Source organism: Anguilla anguilla, chromosome 14 (assembly GCF_013347855.1).
Source record: "Anguilla anguilla isolate fAngAng1 chromosome 14, fAngAng1.pri, whole genome shotgun sequence".
Lineage (NCBI taxonomy): Eukaryota > Metazoa > Chordata > Actinopteri > Anguilliformes > Anguillidae > Anguilla > Anguilla anguilla.
Genome location: NC_049214.1, coordinates 27,405,121 through 27,428,927, shown reverse-complemented (window position 1 = coordinate 27,428,927; position 23,807 = coordinate 27,405,121). Strand labels below are relative to the sequence as shown.

The 23,807-nt window shown below is 41.1% G+C and overlaps 1 protein-coding gene across 3 annotated transcripts in view; it reads right to left on the bottom strand.

Annotated features, from left to right (window-relative positions):
• LOC118212175 (A-kinase anchor protein 2) overlaps positions 1 to 23,807 on the bottom strand; it is a 120,910-nt gene that overhangs the window by 41,853 nt on the left and 55,250 nt on the right. For all 3 annotated transcript variants that reach the window (XM_035389822.1, XM_035389824.1, XM_035389823.1), the window contains 5 exons: positions 19,938 to 20,052; positions 19,662 to 19,683; positions 18,982 to 19,083; positions 17,884 to 18,651; positions 8,014 to 8,099 (listed from right to left, as the gene is read on the bottom strand). In XM_035389822.1, the coding sequence (XP_035245713.1) occupies positions 8,014 to 8,099; positions 17,884 to 18,651; positions 18,982 to 19,083; positions 19,662 to 19,683; positions 19,938 to 20,052 (1,093 nt within the window). The remainder of the gene's footprint in view (positions 1 to 8,013; positions 8,100 to 17,883; positions 18,652 to 18,981; positions 19,084 to 19,661; positions 19,684 to 19,937; positions 20,053 to 23,807) is intronic.

Below are 23,807 nucleotides of genomic sequence, written 5' to 3'. Positions count from 1 at the left end.
AACAGACAGAAGAGACATTAAATTACATTACATTACATTACAGGCATTTAGCAGACGCTCTTATCAAGAGCGACTTATGCAACTTTTTACACAGCATTTACATTGCATCCATCAAAAACACTTATACAGCTGGATAGATACTGAAGCAATGCAGGTTAAGTTCCTTGCTCAAGTGTACAGCGGCAGTGTCCTACCCGGGAATCAAACCTGTGACCTATAGGTTACAAGACCAACTCCTTGCCCATTATACTGCACCGCTGCCCCACTAAAGGGCCATTAAGCTTAATGAGAGTGATGCACTAAAGAGAAGGGGAGAGCAACACTAGAGATCCCTGCAGGGCCGACTGCCCCCGTTTCTCAGACCGGTACACACGACACCGCGCGGCTCAAAGCGATCTCCCGCGACTTCGGTTACCGTAAAGAAATAGCACTGCGGCTAACGCTTCCACTTCAGCCATAACGTCAGGAAGTAACACATGTTCACCAGGTGCCCAATGCGTTCCTGCCCCCGCGTGTTCCACTTAAAGGCTACAAAGAGCGCATTAATAATTAGCATGAATTGTCAAACTGAGACTGTAAAAAAAAGACGTGTTTTGTGGCTTATTTGCTGATGTGAGACACTCCTGCGGTTTTCATTGAATGGTGGAAACGGGAAAACTTCACAAACTAGCAATAGCCAAAATGATATGTCTGTGGTACGTTCGTTCTAGTTAATCAGGATGCTTTTTCTTGGCATAGCGGCAGATTTAAAAAATAGGATATAGAATCCTGGATTTGCTGTGCCAGAGACTCTTCTGATGGGGTTTTGGAATGTGAAAGAGCTGCCGTTTCCTGTTTTTAAATTCCCACTTTCAAATCATTAGCAGGAGTGACTTTGATTTTATCAAGGACAATGGAATTTCCCCCATACGGCTTCAGTGTCCATTATTGGTATTGGCCGCAGAATGCGTGGAGGACAATAGCATTATTGGATTACTGAGGAAAGACCTCATAAGAGATTAGAGCACCAAACCTTAAAAATGTCACTTTGAAGGACATTATGAGAGGAAGTCTTATTTTAGTCAAGGCAATACATTGTCATGCTGTTATCACTTAACCCTGAAAAGTCAGTGTTCAGATTATCTTCTATGCAAATCACTACAAGGCTCTTTCATGAGGTATTGGGCCTTGTTTTTTTAGGTCAGAAACAAGGCCCACTACCTCATGAAGGAGCCCTGTAGTGATTTGCATAGAAGATAATCTGAACACCGACACTGTCAAAGGTGCGTCCAAATCGATCACACTAATGCCGATCACGCCATTGCACACGCACACAGGGGGCGTTGAGGTAGAGTTTCAGCGTGTAATAATTTGAAGGTGTTGTGAAGGTGTGAGCGTGATGCTAACTAACTAAAACATCCGCTGACCCAACCTCCCTTCCAGCCACACAGTGGCACACACCACCAAAAAAACAAAACGGGGATAAAAACGCCAAACATGGCACAGGCGTCCTAATGAGGCTTTCAAACGTCAATCGGCCGGTGCGAGCGCCACCACTGTGCTAATGACAGGCTTTCTGCAAACTCACAATGCGGCCTAACATTTTGAATCACTAGAAATGCATTTCTATTACAATAAATGCAGGGTGTGTGACTAAAGCAAGACAGAGCCAGTTTCAAAGGGAAAAGCAAAGCTTAGAGATGATTACATAAGGAGCCAACTTTAACGAGCAGTTTATTTCCAGATGCACAGTATTATAATGTGGTTTTGTCAGCAGATGTCGAGCGGATGTTAATTAATTGCAATTAGCAAAGGAAGTGACCGTCAGAGAATAAAGAATGCTCCCTGAAAAAATTCTAAGCATAAGGTACAGAGCAAAAACCCAGAATAAAAACTCTCACTTTACAAAAAAACCACTGTCTCTGGAACGTATGTATGTGAGTTTTCATTCTTTGTTACAAATGAACAAAGGAAGCAAATTATAGTTGTTCACAGAAAGATAAATTGTACCTCTTGAACATCTTGGGAAGGAGCTCAGATAAATGTCTTAATATGCTTAGTAAGCCATTTCAGAAGTACTGAGATATCTATAATTAACAAGTATGTGGGTCCTAGATATAAATACAATACCCCACTGTTATGAAAACATACAATTGTTGGATATTATATATGACACTACTCATAGCCAGCGAGTTACGCATGAAGGGAAGCAGAGCAACTGTAACACTGCAACACACAACTCATCATTCACAAACCAAATAACAGGATTAAATGTTACCTGAGACAATTATAACGAAAGAGGTAGAGAGCATCCAAATGAATAGAATTGTATCTGCTTTAACCTATATGTGTAAGGAGGCCTAACTCCCCCCTACAGGGCAAAGTAAAGGCTATCTGCTTATGGTCTCAAAGAGCTTCATTATTTTGCTGAGACAAACAACCGACACCATTGCAAATAAGGTGCCAGGCAATTCTATAAAATGGCAAATGGCCAATCGGCCCTTTGAATATACAGCCTATCGCTGATTGCCTTTTGGGTCCGGGGGAGGGGGGGTGGGGGTGATTGCTGATTGCCTTCATCCACCCTCTAATCTGGCATTCAGAGAACTCCCAAATATGAAGGACATGCCAAAAAGACCAAGGAAAGGACAAACCTAAAGCCTCAGCAGAAATGAGCTTCCTGCTGAAGCTGAACACTTCACCAACACACTGGTGTTCAGCACAGCTGTTCTGAGGAGAATCACACAACCAGTCCTTTAGGTCACGCCTTATATCCCTCAGACAGGCAGAAATAGAACATCACCCAAAGCAAATGCAATATTGTGTTCCACTTTCATATATTATTTATCATAACATCAATATGGGTGACATGACATGATTCATATCCTTACCAGGGTTAGCGGCATATATTTTGTTCCCATTGACAAAGGGCTACTTGCCGGAGCATTTATACTGTATGAAAAGCTAGGTCTGTTTACTGTCTAGTCAGTAATGTGGTTTTTTTTAATGTGCTCTTTTTGTATTTTTTTCTATTTATTCAAAAAAGGGTAAAGCAGAGCGGGTCACAGACAGATATGGGATCCCTGAAGAGAAAGTACCATGGCGGGTAACTGAACCCCTGGCAGGATGGGGGGGGGGGGGGGTTTGCATACGGGTTCAGAGTTGGCTGTCCCATGTATGGAACCACACGCCCCTCCTCCCCCAAAATTGGCCTTCAAAGCATATTTTGATCCACACTATCCACTCCATCAATTTAGAACACAAATCTATTTGCAGATGTGTCCCATTACCGCAACATCAACCATCAATTTGGGTCAATGCTGGCAAGCAGACAGCCCCTTCCCTTCACTGTGCTGTCTAGCAGTTGAGCACCACGGTCGGTCACTGCATTTAAAAAAAATTGTCATGAAACTTTTTAGGGAAAAAAGAAGCATTAAATTCTTCATTCACAGTTAGGAAGGACAAACACACTGTCTCTGACCCACACCATTCATTTGCATTGACCAGTAATGTAGTTTGGGTTGCTGAATACACTATCAACGAAAAAGTAAAAGAAAAGTACACCTGTTATGGAACATTACTAAACCACTTCTTTGTCATTTTGGGGGGAAGCTCATCTCTTGGCAAATTCCTTTTCCATTATTGTTTTTTTTTTAAATACTTAGTTACTTTAGTATTTAGAGCTTACTGGTTTACCAATAAATGACAAACTTCGTGTTTTAGTCAAAGGATCCTTGAAACGTTTATAGAAGTTACGTCTTCTCTGCTAGCTAAGGCTTTGCAGCACTACAAATATTTGGACAAATAACTGTGTACTAAAACCAGTTCTTTCAAATGTAATTGATTTCTGACAATAATAAACGGTCTAGAATTTCCATGAACACATAATTTATGAATGCATTTATACAATGCTTTTTTCCATTTGACAAATCACAAACAGTGTCACATAAATTTCCACCAACAGAAACTTAGCTAGTGGTTCAAAATCCAAACTTACAGCTGTGAGAACATTCAGAGCTGTTTAGCAGAACAGCTCCATCTTGTTTACAGGATGTGGAATGAATTGCAAGCAGCCAGAATGCTCCAGTTTTATACCTTGTATTTTATCATGCAGCTTTGTCAAACCACAAGCACTACATAACCAAAGTCCTTTTAAATGAAATAAAATAAACTGTAGCTACACGTCACAGTTCTAAGCTCAATAGTAACATGATAAATTGAAATGAAAAGTAACAGACTGGCACAGATATCCACTGTATGTTAGTACAGCTCTCAGGCATTTAACAGCACTAATGGAGCGCCATGTAAAAACAACTGAGTGAAAGTCTATGCCAAGTGAAATTGTCCGAATAACAACGCAATTATAATTCATCCAAAGACGCTGATTTATTCTCCTTGTGAGTTCATATGTGCATAACCCGTACTGCGTTGCATTCTTGGCAACTGTTTCCCGGCAATGTCGACATGAAACTCGATTACCACTTCAGTCAGTAGAGCATCCATACTTGAGCATTTTAAATCTCAGTGACTCCCATGCCCAATGGCTTGAGAGGAGACCCACAAAATATCACACTTCGTCTGATCCTGTCCGCAAACACCGAACCTTTCACAGCATTCAGTTATTACTGCAGATGCTAGACAAATTTGAAGATTAAATAATACAACTTTCCTACCAATTTCCACTTTCCACCACTCCAATCTAAAAAAGTACCTGCTAAACCAAGGTGTCTGAAACATTGGGAATGTTGCTCTCAATAGTGTGGCTAATATATTTATGCCAATTCACTCCTATGTAAGAACAGCGCTGCAGGACCACAGGTATAGGCTATGCCTCATACTTTGCTACTCTGCGCCTCCTTGAAAAATGCACCTTCCAATTATACAGTCCCAGATGCACTTATTTCAAATGACAATCAATTACGTCCTCTTAAATATTAATGAAAAGTTAATGGGTAAGATAGCAAAATGCCTTTGAAACTATCCTTTGATATTTATACAGCTGTTTGTACACCCACAGAAATCAGGGTGAACAAAGAACATTTCTATCAGATATGGATCACTTGCTGTGGTAAATGTCCAAATCAGATAATCCTAAATAAGGACACAAGTTAATAATGGCTTTCCAATATTATTCCAGTGTGTGTGGGCTGCTACACAGACTGAAAACAAAGATCCAAACAGCAAATCAATTTTGATTTCTATGGGAAACAAACTGAAGGACCAAGTTAAAAAGATATGTAACTCCAAAATATAAACAAGATGCGCAGTTGTTACGCAAAACTTCAGTTACAAAACCGAGAGCTGTAACGTTAGAATGTTTATTTAACATTTGTTCTAATAAACTGAAAAAATATAGTATTCATCGATAAAGCGTAAAAGTCTAGTCTTCTCTATGTGCAGCTATAACACATATGTGAGACACACCCACTGCAATGCTTGGCTATGATTTCTGCAGCCATACACTTTTTCTGTGCAGTTTAGGTTGAGGTCACTGCTAAACATAATGCTGCAAGAAGAACCTCCGCAGTGTGCGAGCTTTGGTGACCTCCTTTAGACATCTGTTCTCAGGTACCAATTTTGTCCACGCATCCAATAACGGCGCAGTACGTACCACGATTCGACAATTTTATCATTTAAAACCGTTTTTTATTATTAACTAAGCAACCAGAAGCCAGCGCACTTCATCGATTCTTCCCCCCTGCTATTTTCTACCTAAGTACAGTACATGAAATGCAGTGATATAGCAGCTGGCTAGCTAGCATACTATACAACAAATCCCATACATATAAGCCTAGTTTTTTGGCTACTGTACCTCATAACTGCACGAGAAATCCAGCGAGACACTGCGTGCTTTCCAGAAATGCCGTGCCGTTCCTTCCCAGTGCGTAGAATAAATTACAGGCTTTCTTAGAAAAAGGTACAAACTGCACACAAAAGTCTGATGAAAGTATGCAAAACAGGCGGTCACACACACTGTCCCTCCCGTCGCAATATTCTACAGTGCGATGCAGGCGTTTGCGGCAGGTTTGACTTGGATGACATTGAACGTTCGCGCTAGAGCTTCATGCGCTGCCTGTTCAGCCCTCGCTGTTCCCTCTCTGTCTCTGTGAGCACGCCTGCTGAATAATGAATGTTCAACGTAGTCCTGGAGGTTTCTCTCTCATTCCAGGGCAATCAGGCACTGATCGGAGCGAGCCAAGCACAATGAGCTGCGCGTTAGCTCGGGTTACTGCGCCCTATTCAGCTGCGCAACAATCTGGCCCTTCATCCTGCTTTTGTTTCCCACCACCAAATAGGAACCGAACGAAACACGGACCGGGAGGTCAAAAGCTGCCGGTAAAGGCATTTTTTATGGACAATAAACACATACACTATCCAGAACAATTTAAACCAGCAACAATGCACTATTGCAAATCGTCTGATTGGAGGAAATGTGCTAAGCGAAAGGCATTTAAAGTATGTGCGAACAGCTACCCAGGGTAATGGACTTAATCCTTCTTAATTTATAAATATTGTACCATATGTTCAGAATTTCTGTTATATTTTAGATTATACTAAATCTCAGCTTTCATAGCCTTATCCCCAGGGTGAACATATAGGACACAGGTCCCAGGATGGATCTTAAGTCTTAACTAGGAACCAGTGTTGTCATTACCTGCAAAATAAAATTAATTCGATTTTAATTAATTATTACTCAATTTTCAAGCGCCTGTGCTTGCCGGAGCTAATGATTATAAGATAACACTAGTTCTATCAAGCACAAGTGCCTGTCAATACTACTGTTCGTGACAGGGTAGTAGTGTTAAAAAGTAATCAAGCGCAAACTTTTATTTGTGGAGTGTGATCACCTACATTTTTTTCCCCCCATAATGACAACTATAAAAAGATTATTGCACCTTGCATATATAATTCTCAACATTGTATCATTATTTAGCTCTGTGACAGATCTCTGATTTGACCAAGCATTGCCTTTTTACCAAACACTATGATAGAGCATATTAGAAAGGGTATTCTCTCACAGTTTGCCAAAAATATACAGTATAACTGTAACCACAAACAAACGTCACTATTGCAGAATGATCTAAAGTTTATCTGAGCAATCACAGAAGAACTGGAATCAGGAAGTAGCACAAGTCAGCCACCACAGCATATGATTATTACTACAATTTTCATACAAACTAGCATAGGATTATTGTAGGCCAAGAACATAGCAGTACCTCAAAAATTTTGCCTTCCCTTTATACCAAAAAAAAAAGAATTTAATGAGTAAATAAATAAATTAATAAATAAACACAATTTTTAAAAATCCAGCTATTGCTTTTCTCATATCTCTTTTTTGTTGCTTGTCAAAACAGCTGGCTATCTTTGGCCGGATGAACGAAACTAAACTCAGTGAATTTATCTTGTTTCATCTATGTATATTATTCACATACTGATGTCCTTGGAGTTTCTCCAAATCCACATAGTTGTTCAATATTTATTTCACAGCTACGTTTTCATCATCTTGTTAGCTTGACTTGTGAAGCATAACACTGAATGCATTTTTGGCAATCATTTCTGATGCTGCAGAAACCTTGCCTTGAGACCTCAAGGTGTTCTCGAGAGCCATTGTCGTTTTTTGTAAGCACCTGACACACAACAAAGGTGACATTTTTACTCACACCAATGATTTACTTTTACCAGAATTGTAGAATCTAGACCTTGACACCCCTCCCACTTGATAAAAGGGTGAAAGCGAATGCATTATCACAAATTGGCCGACCGTTAACACTACGACCCTAGATACGCAGGACAGTCAACACTTAAAAAGCCAGGCTTTCGAGCCCGAGAAACAGCATTATCCAAAAGCTTTACTCCTATGCTTTTTAAACATGATTAACAATGGAAAGTAATTTTTAAAAAAAAACTGGGAACCAATTGAGAGACATTCCTAATTTAACGCACGTTTTTTCCCTGGTGGCGGATTCCTTTAAGTATACACCTTGGTCTTAAAATGCCAAATTCTGGGATATTTGGCAAACATAAATGACTTACCAATGCAGTGGGAAGAGTCTTTGATTGAACACCAGCCAGTGGTCCACTCTCCACAGCCATTGGCACTGCAAGTGCCACCCCTGAACCTAGAATAGAAGACCAGTGCAAATCATTAAGTTAAAGAGAGCAGCTTCCATTTTTACAAAAGAGCAAATATCCTAGCAGTTTTTAAAAATGAGAGTAACATTTCCACTATCTTACAGAAGTTGCTGAAAAACTGAGCAAAACTGAGGTGATATTGAGGTATACATATGTTTGGTTTAGGTTCCTAATTAATTAAGATTTCATTCAGCATCATCTATATGATAAATTAAAGCTTCATATCTTATCAGTTTTCAGATTATTTGAAAAAGTCAAGAAGCACTATATTTGAAAATTTAACTGTGGGACAATAGGATGTAGTAAACGTATCTTATATCAATGGAAATCACAGAGGATTTTAAAAAGCTTGGGATAACCATCCAAGCCATTTCCTTTGGGGCTTCATTTCTGATGACATCACACTGAAATATTTTAAATTGGATCAAACATGTATTTCCAATACATCATAATGACATGTACCCAATTAGTAGGAACATGAGGGAACAAAAACAAGGACTGGAGCTAACCAGCAAAAGGGCTGGTTACACGCTGTTCGAACCAAAGCCACGCACACGGGGAGCCGTGACATTAATCTAACTATCAGATGCTTTCAAAGATGGAAAATTTGTTTTCTCTCTTTTTCTTATTATTAAAAACCAGTGAGAAAAGGTCAGAGGCAAGTATTGTTACAAGACTAGCTGATACTTCTGCCGCAGGCTCACGTCAAACTAGGCCACTGTCAGTGTGGAAGGGAAAGAGTGTAGGTATCGCTATTTTTACACGCAGCCTTTTTATCACAGTGGAATTTAGGAAGTTTCATTATCCGCAGTGGTTTACCATTTTGTGTGCATAACTGCGCTTGCACAGTACCGTCACAGAGCATATGTGTTAATAATGACCATGCAGCCAGGTCTTATATTAAATGGTATATATGTGTTAGCGTAGTCTATAAAACTGTTATGTTATATGTTAGCGTATATAAATGTTAGCGTAGTCTACGATTCCGAGGTTTCCATTCTTTGTGCCTGTGCCAAGCTACTAATTGCGCTCGAGCAAAACTACACCATGCTGAAGTGCGATGAACTGATTTGCCTCGCTTGCAATCTTTCGCTCCATGTTTGGACATTCAGTAGCGGTCTTTAATGAGCTGCCAAAACAGCTACAGTAGTAAAGAAAAGGCTTCTGTCAGCATCCCCTCCCTATTTGCTTTCTAGAATTTTCTCCTGCTCTGTGTCTGCAATTAGATGAGAGAATAACTACTGGGGCGATCCAGGTTGTCAGCGATCAAATCCACAAAGCAATTCAGGAGCACTGCACGGACTGCAATTTTGTCTTTGCATTACGTCAAATCATCACATCTGGAAATAAAAGGGTCATTGGATCATAACAGAAAGCGTATGGTTTGACTTTGATGTTACAAGACCATTGGCATGACAGTTACATGCATCCACATCTGAAGAATACATCCATGAAGGAATCCTAATTGCGTTATACATATTAACAATGTGAACTCCAAGGAACACTAAGTTTGATGTGATCTATCCATTGAAAAAGCTGCTATTTTATTTCCGTTCTTGGCTCCAATCCAAAAGGTCTTTAAATGCATAATGTCTTCCAGAAAAAAGCCCACACAGGACCTTTTCAGATGCAGTTACACCGTGAAGGATGTGTTATCTGCTTGGGCTGGGAGTGGGCATGTAGCACGCGCACACACACACACACACACACACACAGCAGTTGAAAGCAGTGGTGTCAAATAGTTAAAACTGCAGGGTTCACGTAGGTGCCAGATTTTCACACTTATGTTATGGCCTGCTGTGAAGTGTTAAGAAAAATAAAAGTTAGCGTGAGCCAACTGGATTCCCCGCTGAAAACCTGCCTTTCACAGGACAACTGCAGTACAACACTGATTTAATTAGTCTTATGATAATTATAGTCACTGCTTATTTGTGAAAGAACAAGCAGATAAAAATGTACCGCACAGGGTTCATACGCCTTTTGGTCACAGTACGAGCTTGTGTGTTTGTGGCCATCGTCAAAAACCGAAAGAAACCCAAAAAAAAAAAAAAAAAAATTCAAAGGACTGCTGGGAGTCTCACCCTGCAAGACTCTCTCGAGCTGCACAGCACGGTGTTCTGTGTTAAACTGTCACTGGCTCGCTGGACAGTGTGTTAGAGGAATGCCCACTTTACAGCTCCAATGATCCTCGCATGGTGTGAGTGTTACCGTGGTGACATAATCAGCAATTCTAAACCAGGTGAGAAGCTCATGAAACCCTCAGTGAAATAGTATTATCTCACCTACTAAATTTAAATGCATTTGTGTTCTCACTAAAAAATCTTTAATAAATATTAAAGTTTTTTTATTATAAAGGTCTTCACCCCGTTCTTATGACTGAATGCATTTACTCAAACCTCTTGGCTCTGATTTTACCAGACGTACTTGGTAAAGGCACATTTTGAATAGTTGTTTAAAGGCCGCCCACCTTGCAGTCTATGGTGAGTTCATTCCTGGCAGCCAGGGAGCTTTATCTTTAGTTTGATTTTTTTTTCTGGCAGCACTGAAGCGATATAATAGAACATACATTCATACATTCTATTGGAGCTCATTCACATCTATAATAGCTGTCTCTGTTACTTGATTCTATGCAGTAAAAGATGAATTTGCCATTTGTGGCCATTTGGTATTTAATTAAGAAAACATATGGCACTAAAAGCAAAACAAGCAGGTCTCCATGCCTATACATGTAGGCTTTGTGAAGTAATTGTTTCAACAGATGCATGTGCTCTGTTTACATTTGTTCAAAGTTGTGTTGGAAATGGTCCTCCATAAGATAACTGAGGAACAATGCATTTTCTGAGTTGGCAAACATGGAGCTTTAATTAATTTACATTTTATTTTATATGTATTTTAAGATTTATTGATTCAAATATTCACAGGATAACTGATGAATTGGCATTTGAACAGTTCGGATTTAAATGTGTTTGAAATGGTTTTGAATGTATTAAAACAATCTACAAACATCAGAGATTGAGGCCTGTATTCAATGAGTGTTTGTCCGTGACTTTGACTTTACTGAAGCATTATGCTTTTTGTTCGCAATCTGTTTGACAAATTAGTTTCAGTACTCACTGAACTTGCAAAATTTTTCTGTGAAGAGAAAACAAAAATTTGAGTCAAGTTAATGTAATAACAAATGTTGAGTGAAACCAGGCTTGGGTATTGTAGCAGTTCCACAGATTCCATGCCAAGGCAATACTGTGTATTTTATTGTATAGATTCTGAGCAACTGTTTTCAAAAATAATTTTGAAAACCTTTGGAGATAGCCACTCTGTTTAATATATTTTTATAAATATTGTCTCTCATATTGTGGAACTATTACATTAGTCATAATGCTAAATGAGGCAGCTATATATAACAGACACATCAAAAAAGACTGAACAATTCAGACCCAGAGCACATGCTTCAGATTTTTGGCTTAATGGAAAAAATTGATTCAACAGCTGTTTCTGCCCCTCCCTCTCTCACCATCTACTCTCCTTGCAGTGAGCAGTTATTCACCTGCTCTGACAATGACCACTGCTCAGGAGATTCCCGGCTTCTTTGTGATGTTTGTGTGACCTTTGTGTGGTGATGAATTACTTCCTGTCTCCCACCATTTGCGTGTTTTGGCCTCTTTCGTTGACGTGCGTTGTTGATAATCTTACTACTCCCCATTCTGTGTGTGATTTGATTAAACCAATTGATTTCTTTGCACTTATAGGTGTCCAGTCTATTGAATGTTGAGGCTGTCAGATTCTGTCCTGTTGGTTTTCAGGGTATCGCCTAGGTGGCGACCCCCATAGCAGGCCGCTGCCGAGCCAGATCCAGACCCATACGTTCCAGATCTGAATGCCACCTCGACACCAATATGGGGTCTGGTACAAAAATGGACCGCGCTCAGTTGGTGTTTCAAACCCGGCCTGGATGTTGACATTTTGCCATAAAGAAAAATCCTGCTAGGTCAACTAAAAACAAACAAAACAAAACAAACAAACAAACAAAACTAAATAAACTAATTGGTTCATAAAGTCTACAATTACAAAATGTCCTTTTTTATTCCTTGTTGTTGCTAAAAAAAATACCAAAGCTTCTAACGACAGATGTTTTATGTTAAAGAATCATAGTAGATTCTTGAAGTTTTCAAATTCTATAATATATTTTGAATATTTCTCAGACAGATTAACTTTTTGGATTCTAAATGTAACTCAGACTACCTGCATGTGCAACTGCAGTGCTTCTTATTTACAATTTGCTACAGAATCCATTTTCAAATCCATCTCTCTGAGCAGGCTCAGCAACTTGAATGGCTGATTTGCTTTGCTTTCACACAAACCCTTAAACCACTGATCATTGCGGATACACTTAGGCCACAAAAATTAATCCAGTGCAACTCATACTTGGAGAACATCCCCTTAGTAAGATTAACGGCACTAAAAACTGCATTTTTGCTCTCTGTAGGTCTAGAGGCCATGAAATTCGCAGCATAATTGCAAGACGTGGGAGGGAAAACAGGAAGTGTTTTTTTTTGTTTTTTTTTGTAAATGTTGTAGGTGGGGGCAAATGACACACGGTGAAGACACAGAACAAAATGGACGCAGCCCATGAAGTCTGCTCCTCCTGTTACTGTACGTGTGGTGACGGAGGAGAAGCAGCCAAAAAGGCAGGGACAGGCAGTGAAGACTCAGAAACAGGCCAGTGTGCGGGTTAGTCGTGCTGGAGGACCGACAGGGACGCCAGTCCCCGGAGGAGACAGTGGAAGTGCTCGGACTCTCGCAAGAGTGAGTTAGAGAAAGAATCATAGCAACAGACACAGAGAGCAGGCGCGGTGGAAAAGAAATGGCGTTTATTTGACTAGGAATATCATACAAAGGCGTAGCCGTGTGGCTACAGCGCGGCTGCTGGCAGTCTGCATTAAGAGTGAGAGTGTGAGAGAGGGAGAAAGATACAGAAAGGCATTATTTTAACAATGAAAAGAAAGAAAAGAAAGAGGGCAGGAACAGACATTAAAAATGACACTCCGGCTTGCAAAAGTACAACAGTTCTCAATTAAAAAAAAAAAAAAAGCAGAGCGGTCTCATGGCAAGTTTGTTCATTCCTATTGAGCTCTGAGACAGAAAAGAAAAACAGTAGTGAATGATAAACTCCCACATCGCAAAAATTGTACTCAGCACTGTGCCTAATGTTGGAAAGTGTGCTCTAGACAACATTCAACACCACTGGGGGGTCTTGCTAGAATGTGCTGACAAGGCCATTGTTGTCACGGCTTGTGTTTTACTAACGGGGATAAGCAACACATTTATCGTTCTTAATAAAACATAACTGAGTATAAATATGACAGACAATGACACATATCACTCGTTACAATTAAATATGACTTGCTTTTTTGGATGAACTATGATTTGCCATTGCGTAATTCCGAATTAGACGGTTAAATTTCAGAATTGTACCATATATTGATTTACTCTATTGGCAGGACAAGTTAATACTTTGTTGTATTTCCACATGAACACATCTCTTGAAAGGTCAATGTATACCAATGAACCAGACTTTCTACAACCCTAATGTAGAACAGAACAGAATACCATAGAATAGAATAACTTTAATCTTCCCTGAAGGAAACTCTATGTAAATGTGTAGAATGTGTGTAAATCATTGAACAATGCCAGCCGTTCCCTTGGCTACCGCTATTTCCTGTCAATATATCCTCACGTTTTTAATTAGTTTCCCACACAACAGGCACCACACCTGTTAAAAAACGTTTTTTTTTTAAACAAATTTTGCATTTTTGTGTTCACTCTATTGTTATGTAAGAAATGAGTAAACCTGTGGTGCTGTTCTCGTTCAAAACAGGATATCAAGCCTTAAAAAAATCAAAATCTCTCACTTCTTCATGACTCTGAGTTTGTCCACATGAGCTTTGTCACACCATTGCATCACATTATCTTCAGTGGCCTGTACTGATACAAATGTTTTGTTCTTTCCTCCTTATATCTGATGATATGAGAGGTAATTTTATAAGTGAGGCTTGTGCATACACAGATTTCAGAAACATCTACAGCTTAAAAATAAAATGGCACATTGTCACACCGTACATGTGTATATATGCATACATCTAAAGACGTCAAACATCCATGAAACTATAAGCCTCAATCCAACAGTTTAACCAAATTGTATTTCTTTGCCTTAATGTTTTCATAATATCTTTCTTTTTGTGGTACTGCTAACCAACAGTATTTAGTCTTATTTTAAGATACACATAAGAATACATCACAGCCATGTTTGGTTGAATTGTGCTAACCATATATGGTCACAGGAGTACACAAAATACAATTAAAGGAATAAAGGACATTAAGTGTATACATTATTTTCAAAATGTGTTTGTGATAGAAGTTGGTTTAGCAATGACTCAACATAACAGCCAAACAATATGAGAACAGCTGTGTTACAGTCAATGAAGTGGATAAACAGCAACAACAACAAAAAATTAAATATGATATGGACATTAAAAATGAACACATGCTGTCAGTAAGTATTGTTTTTTTTTGACAATCCAGAATTGATTTGTGCTTAGATACAGAAATCAGGAATTTAGGAATTCAGACATTCCTTACTCTCGGCCTGATGATTATGGTGACAAATAATTAAAAAATGATTTGAAACTGCACGTAGAGAGCCAAGATCAAAATCTTTTAGATCTATGAAGATATATATCTCAATGCAATTGCAATACAATGGCCGTGACCAGTAATAAAAGACATGGCTTTGGACTGACGACTTCCAACCATGAACTAGAGAATTTCACAGGAAGTACTGTAGACATATGCGGTAAACATATGTTCACTTGGTTTTGCCTCCAGTGAAAAAAGTAAGAAGGAGAAGTATCATTATGAATTATGGCAAACACAGCAACGCAATTAGTATTAGAAGAAAATTATACTAAAATATATATATATTTTAAAAGCATGAACATAAGAGCATTAACTTGGTAAGGATTTTTCATACATGTGTATTCATATAAATAATGTGTCTATTAATTCTTTGATAATTAATCTCTATATAAATAGATGTGGAAGGTCTAAATAAAATTAGCATTCATATTGAGCATATATACATACTTTATCTACAGGTACACCGTATAGAAGTTTACCTTTCTTAATGCAAATGAATAACCCTTGCCGCCAATTCAGTTTCCTTTTTAAGTGAGGAGAGAAGTGCGACCCTCCCCTGTTGCTGCTGACAGGCGGTTGTGTCAGAAATTTTCACATCTCCGCCATTTTGTGCCCAACTGCTGAAATTTCACATCATGCTTAGGCTTTTTTCAAAAGGCCAGGGATTTCTTCAAGTCAAGTTCCACAGAAGCATCAGGCACTGCCACCTCCTCTGAGATTTTAACTACCGTAAACAGCATTTACACGTCGACGAAAACAAATTCATTTTTCTGCCTGTTCTATATAATTCAGAGGGGATAATTGGGTGGCCAGATAAGGAGTTGAATCATCATAAAACCAGGATTAACACCCCTACTCTTACAAGTACTACCGGATCTTTCATGAACATAACAGGCCAAGATCATGTTTGAATAACGTATCCAGAGATCAGTCACTGCACTAAAGAATTTGCTCCAGTTGCCTCCCGACTGCCCCACCAAAACCACTTTTCCTAGCTAGTCTCTCATTTAAGTGCTGACCAAATCAAGCTCTGAATAGCTTCAGAAATTAGGCATGAAAGTTGAATTTTGGTACAGCTGACCATAGTTTCCCATTTCTCCTATCAGACAATTCCCTTTTGTATTCCTTTTTTTTCTTTGGCTGGTATACATTCATATTTACATGCCGTTTACGTGCTAGAGATATACTTGTTTCATACAGCATCCTCAATGTGGTATTCTCATAGTCAATTGGTTCATGACAAACAATTGGTATTTATATCAAGTGGCAATTTGGGGAAAAAAGATCCCCTTTCATTTTCGTCAATCTGCTGTTAAAACGTACTTGTATTTTATTCTGAATGGAATGGATTGCCCATAATGTAGAAGAGGACATTCTGAAGAGGACTGAGGAGAACTATCCTCCGTGTGCTTACATTGACCAACAGTCCTCATGATCACCAGGTCCCGCAGCACCGAGTTGACATGTAAACCAGGACCTATTCGCGCCACATTTATGGCTTGTGCTGATTCCTTATACTTCGCCTCCGTCCGTGCCCTCAGAGAAAGGTAAGTGCCCAATACTTTTGCAATTACTGACAAAGGTCATTTAATCAATATTAATTATTGTATGGAAATATCAACAATGTATCGAAAACGTTTATAATAACCAAGCTTTTCAAAGAGATCCGGCAAGTTTTCCTGTGTATCATAAGCAGGAAACTTGCGAGAGTTAAAAACCCTGGAAAAGTGCAGGTGGAAAGATCTGATTGGCAGTTGTGGTGCTGTGACACTTATCCCAGAGTTAAATGATAAAAAACAACCGGAATATCACTGGGTTTGTTCAATGATCACCCAAACACTGAAGGAAGGAGTTACAGCATCATTTCAATGGACACTATTCTAGATAGGCTATACAAAGCCTAGAGCATAAACTTCTAAATAATGGTACGGTATTTTTTAAAAATAGTCTTAGAAACCTGAAAGCCAGCTTGCTGAGTGTTTAGAAAATCATGGCACTTAAGATGTGCCACGAATATTTCTTCTTCGTAGATGAAGAAGTCCATTCAATGGCCTTTTTTTTAAGAAAAAAGAAGAAAAAAAAGCAAAAACATTCAAATACAATGGCAAAGTTGAACCTCTACTACTTGTACATTAGAATAAATAGGCACAGATACCAAAGGCAAGGATCCCAAGGTCTTCCAAAAAAAAGGATCTGCACATTGTGTTATAAGTATAGCATATGTACATTGCAAGCTTGGTATTATCCTGCTCATCATCATGGAAAAAGAGCAATTGGTACGCCCAGCTCTGTAAACAGAAGGAAAATGACAAGTGCTTCCACACTGACGGACTTGCTCAAATGCACGGTCGAGTTCTACGCTTCAGTAAGGCCACTGGACAAATGCTGGGTATGGATATTTAAAATAAACTTTCTATATGTACGCCTTACAATGTAGAGTAACAAATTGCGATATGGACATGTATGTACTGAACACCTCCTCTAAACGCATCTGTGAGAATCTATGCTACATTGTCATACAAAAACAGTGATCTGGAAGTATTACGTTGGTATTTTTCTGTAGTTTGAATTAGATCCATGTTTTAGAAGTTTGTGTGCCTTCCAAACGTATTTCCTACTTGTGTCGGAACCATAGCTGATGCGGATTGTTCTTCTTTTCTTTTTGGTTTCCTCACCCTCACACCCCAAAATTTTAAAACTATCAAATAGGTTAATTACAAGTTATTGTCTCCTCACATTTTCATTGGCTTGAATCAAAACTTCTTCAAATTCCCATTTTAGGGCCCACCCTAGCCCTGTTCCCCAAAGCCCTTTCCCTCCCCATGCAGTCACATTTTTCCACTACACAACAGCATCTCAGGCGGCCGTGTTTCAAAGTAGGTCAGAGGAGACGGGCAAGAAGACAGACAGAGAGCGCGTGTCCTCGACCACAGAGGAGGAGGAGGAGGTGCTGTTAGTAAAAAGGTGAGGATTTCGAGGAGGAAGAGCCTCAGAAGATGTGCTCCGGGGGAGAGGAGGATGCTGGGAAAAAGGGTCACATGATAGTACAGCAGTGGCAGCGCTTTTTCTTTTCTATACCTGCGGGTGGAAGTTCCTTAGCCGTAGCCAAGCTCTCGTCCTTGCCCTCGGAGGACAGTTCGGTGGTGTCGGACAGGGGCCTGCCGGAGACCAGGTCGGCGGCGTTGCCGTCCATGGTGGAGATGTCGGTGACCGTCTTCTCCCGGAGGGACTTCTCGTCGTCCTCGTCGATGAGCACGATCTCGGCCTTGATGGTGCCGTCGAAGCCCAGGAGCTTCTTGGTCTCCTCCTCGTCGTCCACGTTGTGGTAGCCCATGAAGATCATGGTGACGGGCTTCTCGGACGTGGCCTCGGGGACCTCCGTCACCTCCTCCTCGAACCCGGACCCGGGCCTGGGCCCAGGCCTGGGCTGGCCCGCCGAGCCCGTGCCCGTGCCCATGCCCCTGCCTGTGCCCGTGCCCTGCTGGCCGCGCACCATCTCCAGCTTGGCCTCCTTACGCACGGTCTGCTCCACCCGCGGCCCCGCGGGCCCTCCGTCGACGGCGGCAGGGGCGGGGGCGGCCGTCGCCCGCCCGCCGTCGCCTTGGACACGAGGCTGGCTCACGCGCTGCATCAGCTCGTCCACCTCGGCCGAGCTCCAGGGGTGGACCCCGTTCTCCAGGGTGCCCGGACCTCCGGGGCGCACCTCGTACACCATCTTGTGCCCGTCGTCGTAGACCTTGACGCCCCGCTGGTGGACGTTCTCCGGGCTCACGGCCGAGGTGGAGAGGATCTTCGTGCCGCCCGTCTTCTTGTCCTTCTCCACGCTGACCTCCACGGCGTACATCACTGCAGAAGGGGACGGGAAGAAGAGACGGGGAAAAGGCAATCATCATCAATTCACCATTCCGTATCATGTAAAATGAGAACCTCCATAAGCAAGTGTGCCACCAGGGATTGTAGGCCCCAAAAAATGATCCCACACTGGGCCCCAGAACCACACCCTATGCTGCAATATTTTTTGAGGGCCCCTGTCAGTCATTGCCCTTGAAATCACCCTAACTTCCGCACCACCCACCCCCTCCCCCCGCCCATACAGCACCCCCGTCCTGGGCCATGCATGTCCTGGGCCAGAACCTGCTCCAGTCTGGCTCCTCCCACTCCCCCCTCCAGACCTACCAGCCTTCTTTGGCAGCTGCTCATCGCCAGAAGCCTTGGCCGCTGTTTTGGAGTACAGCTCCGGGAGGTCGGGGATGCGGGAATGAATGTAATTCACTGCATCTGTTGGGCAGAGAGTGGAAAGAGGAAGTGACATTAGACCTTTCGGTCCCAAAGCCCCCAGATGTCCCCCTACCCCCCCCCCCCCCTCCCCACCCCTCTCTATCCCCCCTCCCTTTCTTTCTGTAGGGCAGCTTTGTGCTTAGGCAGCAAACGCAGCGAGGCTGTATTAGAGGGAACAATGAGCGCGCTCTGAATACGGGGATCAGCGTCAACAAAGTACAGTCGTTCTGCCTTGCGATCGGAATTCTACAGTCTCGCTGAGGCAAAAGGGAAAGGGTGCTAGCGTGCTGCCCTGACAAGTTATCACCTCCACTGCAAATGCGTGGATGTATGTGAACACGCGTGGGAATGAATGTACACACACTGCATGCAGCTACCCTGGAGAATGCAACGCGATATAGTGGCCTCCGCTAAGAGTTCGAATTACGTGGAAGCCGGGGGGAACTCAGACCCCCCCCCCCCCCCCCCGAAAGAGAGTTGAGCCCAACAGCACTAACACCAATACAAAATACAAAAATAAATCATAGTAATTGTCATAACATGGTTTTAAAAATTGTGACATAAGGCTAAGTACTTACCTCCATCTTGGTTTTGAAGACTCTGAAAAGCAAGCAGACAAAAGTAGCGTATTAAATTAATAAGCCAAATGCAGTCTATCACATCAATATAATACGTCAATGATCAAAATATATTTCTGATGGTAAAATGCAACATAACAGTTAATATACAGAATATCATGTTGTACAAATTCAATCAAAATCTACCTTCTAAAAGCTCAGCATGTGTCCATATATATGGCACCATTAGTTACATTCTGATGAAGTGAACATCAGTGGAAAGGTTCTCCAGCTCACCTTCTGCAGATCTTCGATTGATCTCTCGGTTTCCCTCAGCTTCTCTCTCAGCACTTGCTCTTTGGCAGAGATCTGTGACTCCTCCCTTTCCAGCAGCCCAATCTCCCCTTCCAATCTAAAACACAGGAACAGCGCTTCAGCCAAACTGACTTTTACCCACATTCATAAATGACAGCGATATGTTACTGTGTGTAGCATACTGTTATTTTACTGTGTAGCAATACAAGCCCAGATCACAGCAGTACAAGTAATGGAAATGCACATTGTTTAAAACAAGTTTTTACATAATTAACATATTTCTTACTGTGATTACCATCCAGCAGTAATTACTACAATTTCACAGAGCTTTACAAACACTTACAAAAATGTTACACTGGGGTGCTTGTTGATATTCTTTAAAGGAACTTTTGTTTCATGTGAAAAAACAAAGAATAGTGTTTAGGTTGGGGTTACCACTCAAACAGGCATTTATAAATCTGACCTTCAGCTTGTTTTGTCTTTAATTCATCCAAATAAACAGTTTAAAATAATGAGTATGAAGCTACAGTGCTGACATGGATTCTTATGCATGGATTATAATTGGATTACAGTTGCAATGTCTCATAGGGAGGCCCTGAGTCAGGCTGTAGAAGAGAGCTCACAGGATCTTCACAGTCAGACCTGGGTCAAATGCGTATTTGTTTTGGATTCAAATGCTTTTCTACGCTTTACTGATCTTGTCTGGTGTTTTGGAACCAATTAAATACTCTCAAAAAAACTGCAAACCCCGCCTTCTGGTCATATTGGCAGGCTCAATTACACCAGACAAGATCAACAGAGCACAGAAAAGTACTTGAATCCAAAACAAATAGGTATTTGACCCAGGTCTGTCTGCAGTAAAACAGCACGTGGACCAGATGACCCAGATTAGAGGCCCTGCAGCTCGATGAGCTCGTGACACAGATCTGAGCTCACAGCTGTAACAGTTTGTACTGCGCAGCAGACAGAGAACCGTCATTTAGAAACAGGCCCATATGCTGCAGCAGGGACCAATTTCCCTGTTACGCTCGATACAGACTAAGCTAACGTTAACACCATACGAAATCACACATGATCTCAAACAACACAGCGTCGGCCGTTTGCGCCGTATAACCGAAAACATCCCCGACGCCGACAGGGGAAATTACAAGCGAAATGCCAAAGCTTACTGTTAATATCTACTGTGACAGGAGAAAGACTTTTAGGGGAAACAGCTCCGCGGAGCTCACGCAGATCGCATTCGCAGTTTCGCTCTCCTCCCGTTAAGGATTTATTCCCGTTATTCCTCACGACGCTTCTCGAGCTCCCGTCAGCATCTGTTTTCGCTTTCGTTTCCCGCCGAATTTCACCGAACACTCAGGAACACAAAAGGCTCGCAGTGACGCACTGCGTGACCCCAGGGTCAGGATGCCAAGCAGTAATCTCGGGCTTAGGAAAGGAATAAGAATAAAAGAATCCGACGCCTGCCACGTATTCCGCCAAATTCATTCCACAATTCCGCAAATCGTTCCACGGAGAAAGCATGTCACGTAAAATCAGCGGAGCAAAGGAACAGTCGCACACACAGGCGCGCGTACAGGCACAACACGTCCAAACACCTGAGGTGGAAAATACAGGTTCAGAAAGTAAAACTCCTCCCCAGTAATTTGTTCAAATCACCTGGATTAGCTAATTAGCAGAATTCTTAAGCCAAGAGGTGGAACTAATTAGTGAAATCAGCTGGCTGAGTTCACTGGTGGAAGAAAAACATGACAGGAATTTTACTATCTGACTCCTGGACTTTCCACCTCTGCCAAACATAAAAAACCAACATATAAATTGCACTGATTTGATATGTAAATAATATACATACAACTTATGAACGCATGATTCTACACAGTAAAATGAATAGTGTTAAGTCCACTCAAACAGTGTTAATTCAACTCTTAACAGATACCATTTGGTCCCACTCTGGAATAAGGGATCAAATTTGATCTGTTTAGAGTTGAATTTCACTGTGTAGTATAACTTAGAACATTTGGGCCAATGATGTGCAGATGACACTGACAATAATGTTGACTGGCCTGCCTGCTCAACACGAATGTCGATTAGACAAAGAATCAACAGACTTACTACGACCTCAGTTATTAATACTCCCTGTATTATTCTGGAAATGATCAGTTTTATGACCCGTTCCACATATTCTGCTGAAGTGGGGCCTACACATTTTCGTCACCGTGACGATAAAATACCCAGACGTACCGCCACACATTGTTGTGCAGTTAACGCTAGGACCTAATTAACCTGAACAGGGTAAACAAACAACAGGCGGAGGGATATGGGGATAGCACATGTAGAGCTCATTTATATGACACACATCTGCTCTTTCTCTTTAGGAAGGAAAGGGAGTAAAAGGAAGTCACATGACCCCACCAGAACAAAAATATTCCGTTTGAGCCAGCTGTTGGCAGGTGGGTGCGAACACACTTGCATGAAAAACAGAGAACGGGATCTGGGACTATGCAAATAAAGATGATATCAAAATCCTATTGACGCAATACAGAAACGAAATGTGTGGCTATAAAACCGTTTCGATCAGTTTTCTTGAGACTTTAATTTTACTCTAATTCAGTGAAACGGATTTTTGATTGTTTGATTGCAGTTGCCGTCTTCTTTACAGAATTTAAGAGTAGATTCAGATCCGTTAGCCTCTGGCGTAGCATCCATGACGTTTTCTCAGTGACTGTCCACTCCATCGGGCTCAGTAGGCCCTCTCTTTTCTAGACCCTCCAGCATCTCTTTTTCAAACGAATCAGTTTCAGAAAGAGAGTGGCACAGATGAAGAAACTCTCCTATTCAGCAATAATAAAAAAATAAAAAAAATAATTAAAAAAACACAAAAGCAGGGAACCACTGCAGAAAGACACGACCAAACCAATAACTGCCTTTTCCATTAAAACAGCAACAGATTCCTCACACAGACAATATATCCCCCAGAACAGTGCCCTGCAGCAAAATACTATGATTTATCTTATGAAAAGCTCTGACTTGTATATCATACCTTGAGACACTTTTTAAAAAAATGCCAGCCAAAATCAAATTATTTCTTTATTACTGGCCTGAACAATATCACATGAATAAGAATGGCAAATAGGTATCAAATAAAAAGTGCATATCCATACATGAACCATGCATATAAAAATGTACTTACTTTTAAAAAAGAAAATTAATACCACTTTAAAAAAAAACACCTAAAACGAGAGCATCCCTGTAGCTCTGAGAGAGGCATAGTTTCTTTCCCAAAGGACTGCTGTCTTGGTTATTCTTAACCACAGCAGCCAATCAGGAAGCTCTTAGCTTAGGAACCCTCTGCCTCCTCCCTGGTCAATTTCCTGCTATTGTTTAGATCACCGTGAGGCTATTTGGTCAGCAACAACAATGGACTAAATGAAAGGAGCCTTCCCACGATTCCTGCAGCTAATCAGAGAATGGAGAGGAGTGTCTTGTTATTGCTGTTGAGGAGACAGCAGAAATTGCTAACGAAGTGATGTCTGCTACATTTGTTTTTGCCGTAGCAGGAACAAATTCAGACGTTCCCTAACATAAGCATAATAAACAACACTGCATTCCAAAGACATCATATTGCTTGGCTATTTCCTTGCTGTCACACAATGGGAACAGTGTACTGGAGAGCAGTTAGGGTTCCTCTACTTTGTAACTGCCACGCTGCACGTTTTCTCACCATTGAAACGATGAAGGAAACAATGGCAGCGTGGGGTAGGGGTGGGCACCACGTGAATAATTCACACGCTCTAACAATGGCACAAAGTGAAAGTGATGTCATGACATCTCTCCATAGTAACAGGGACACAC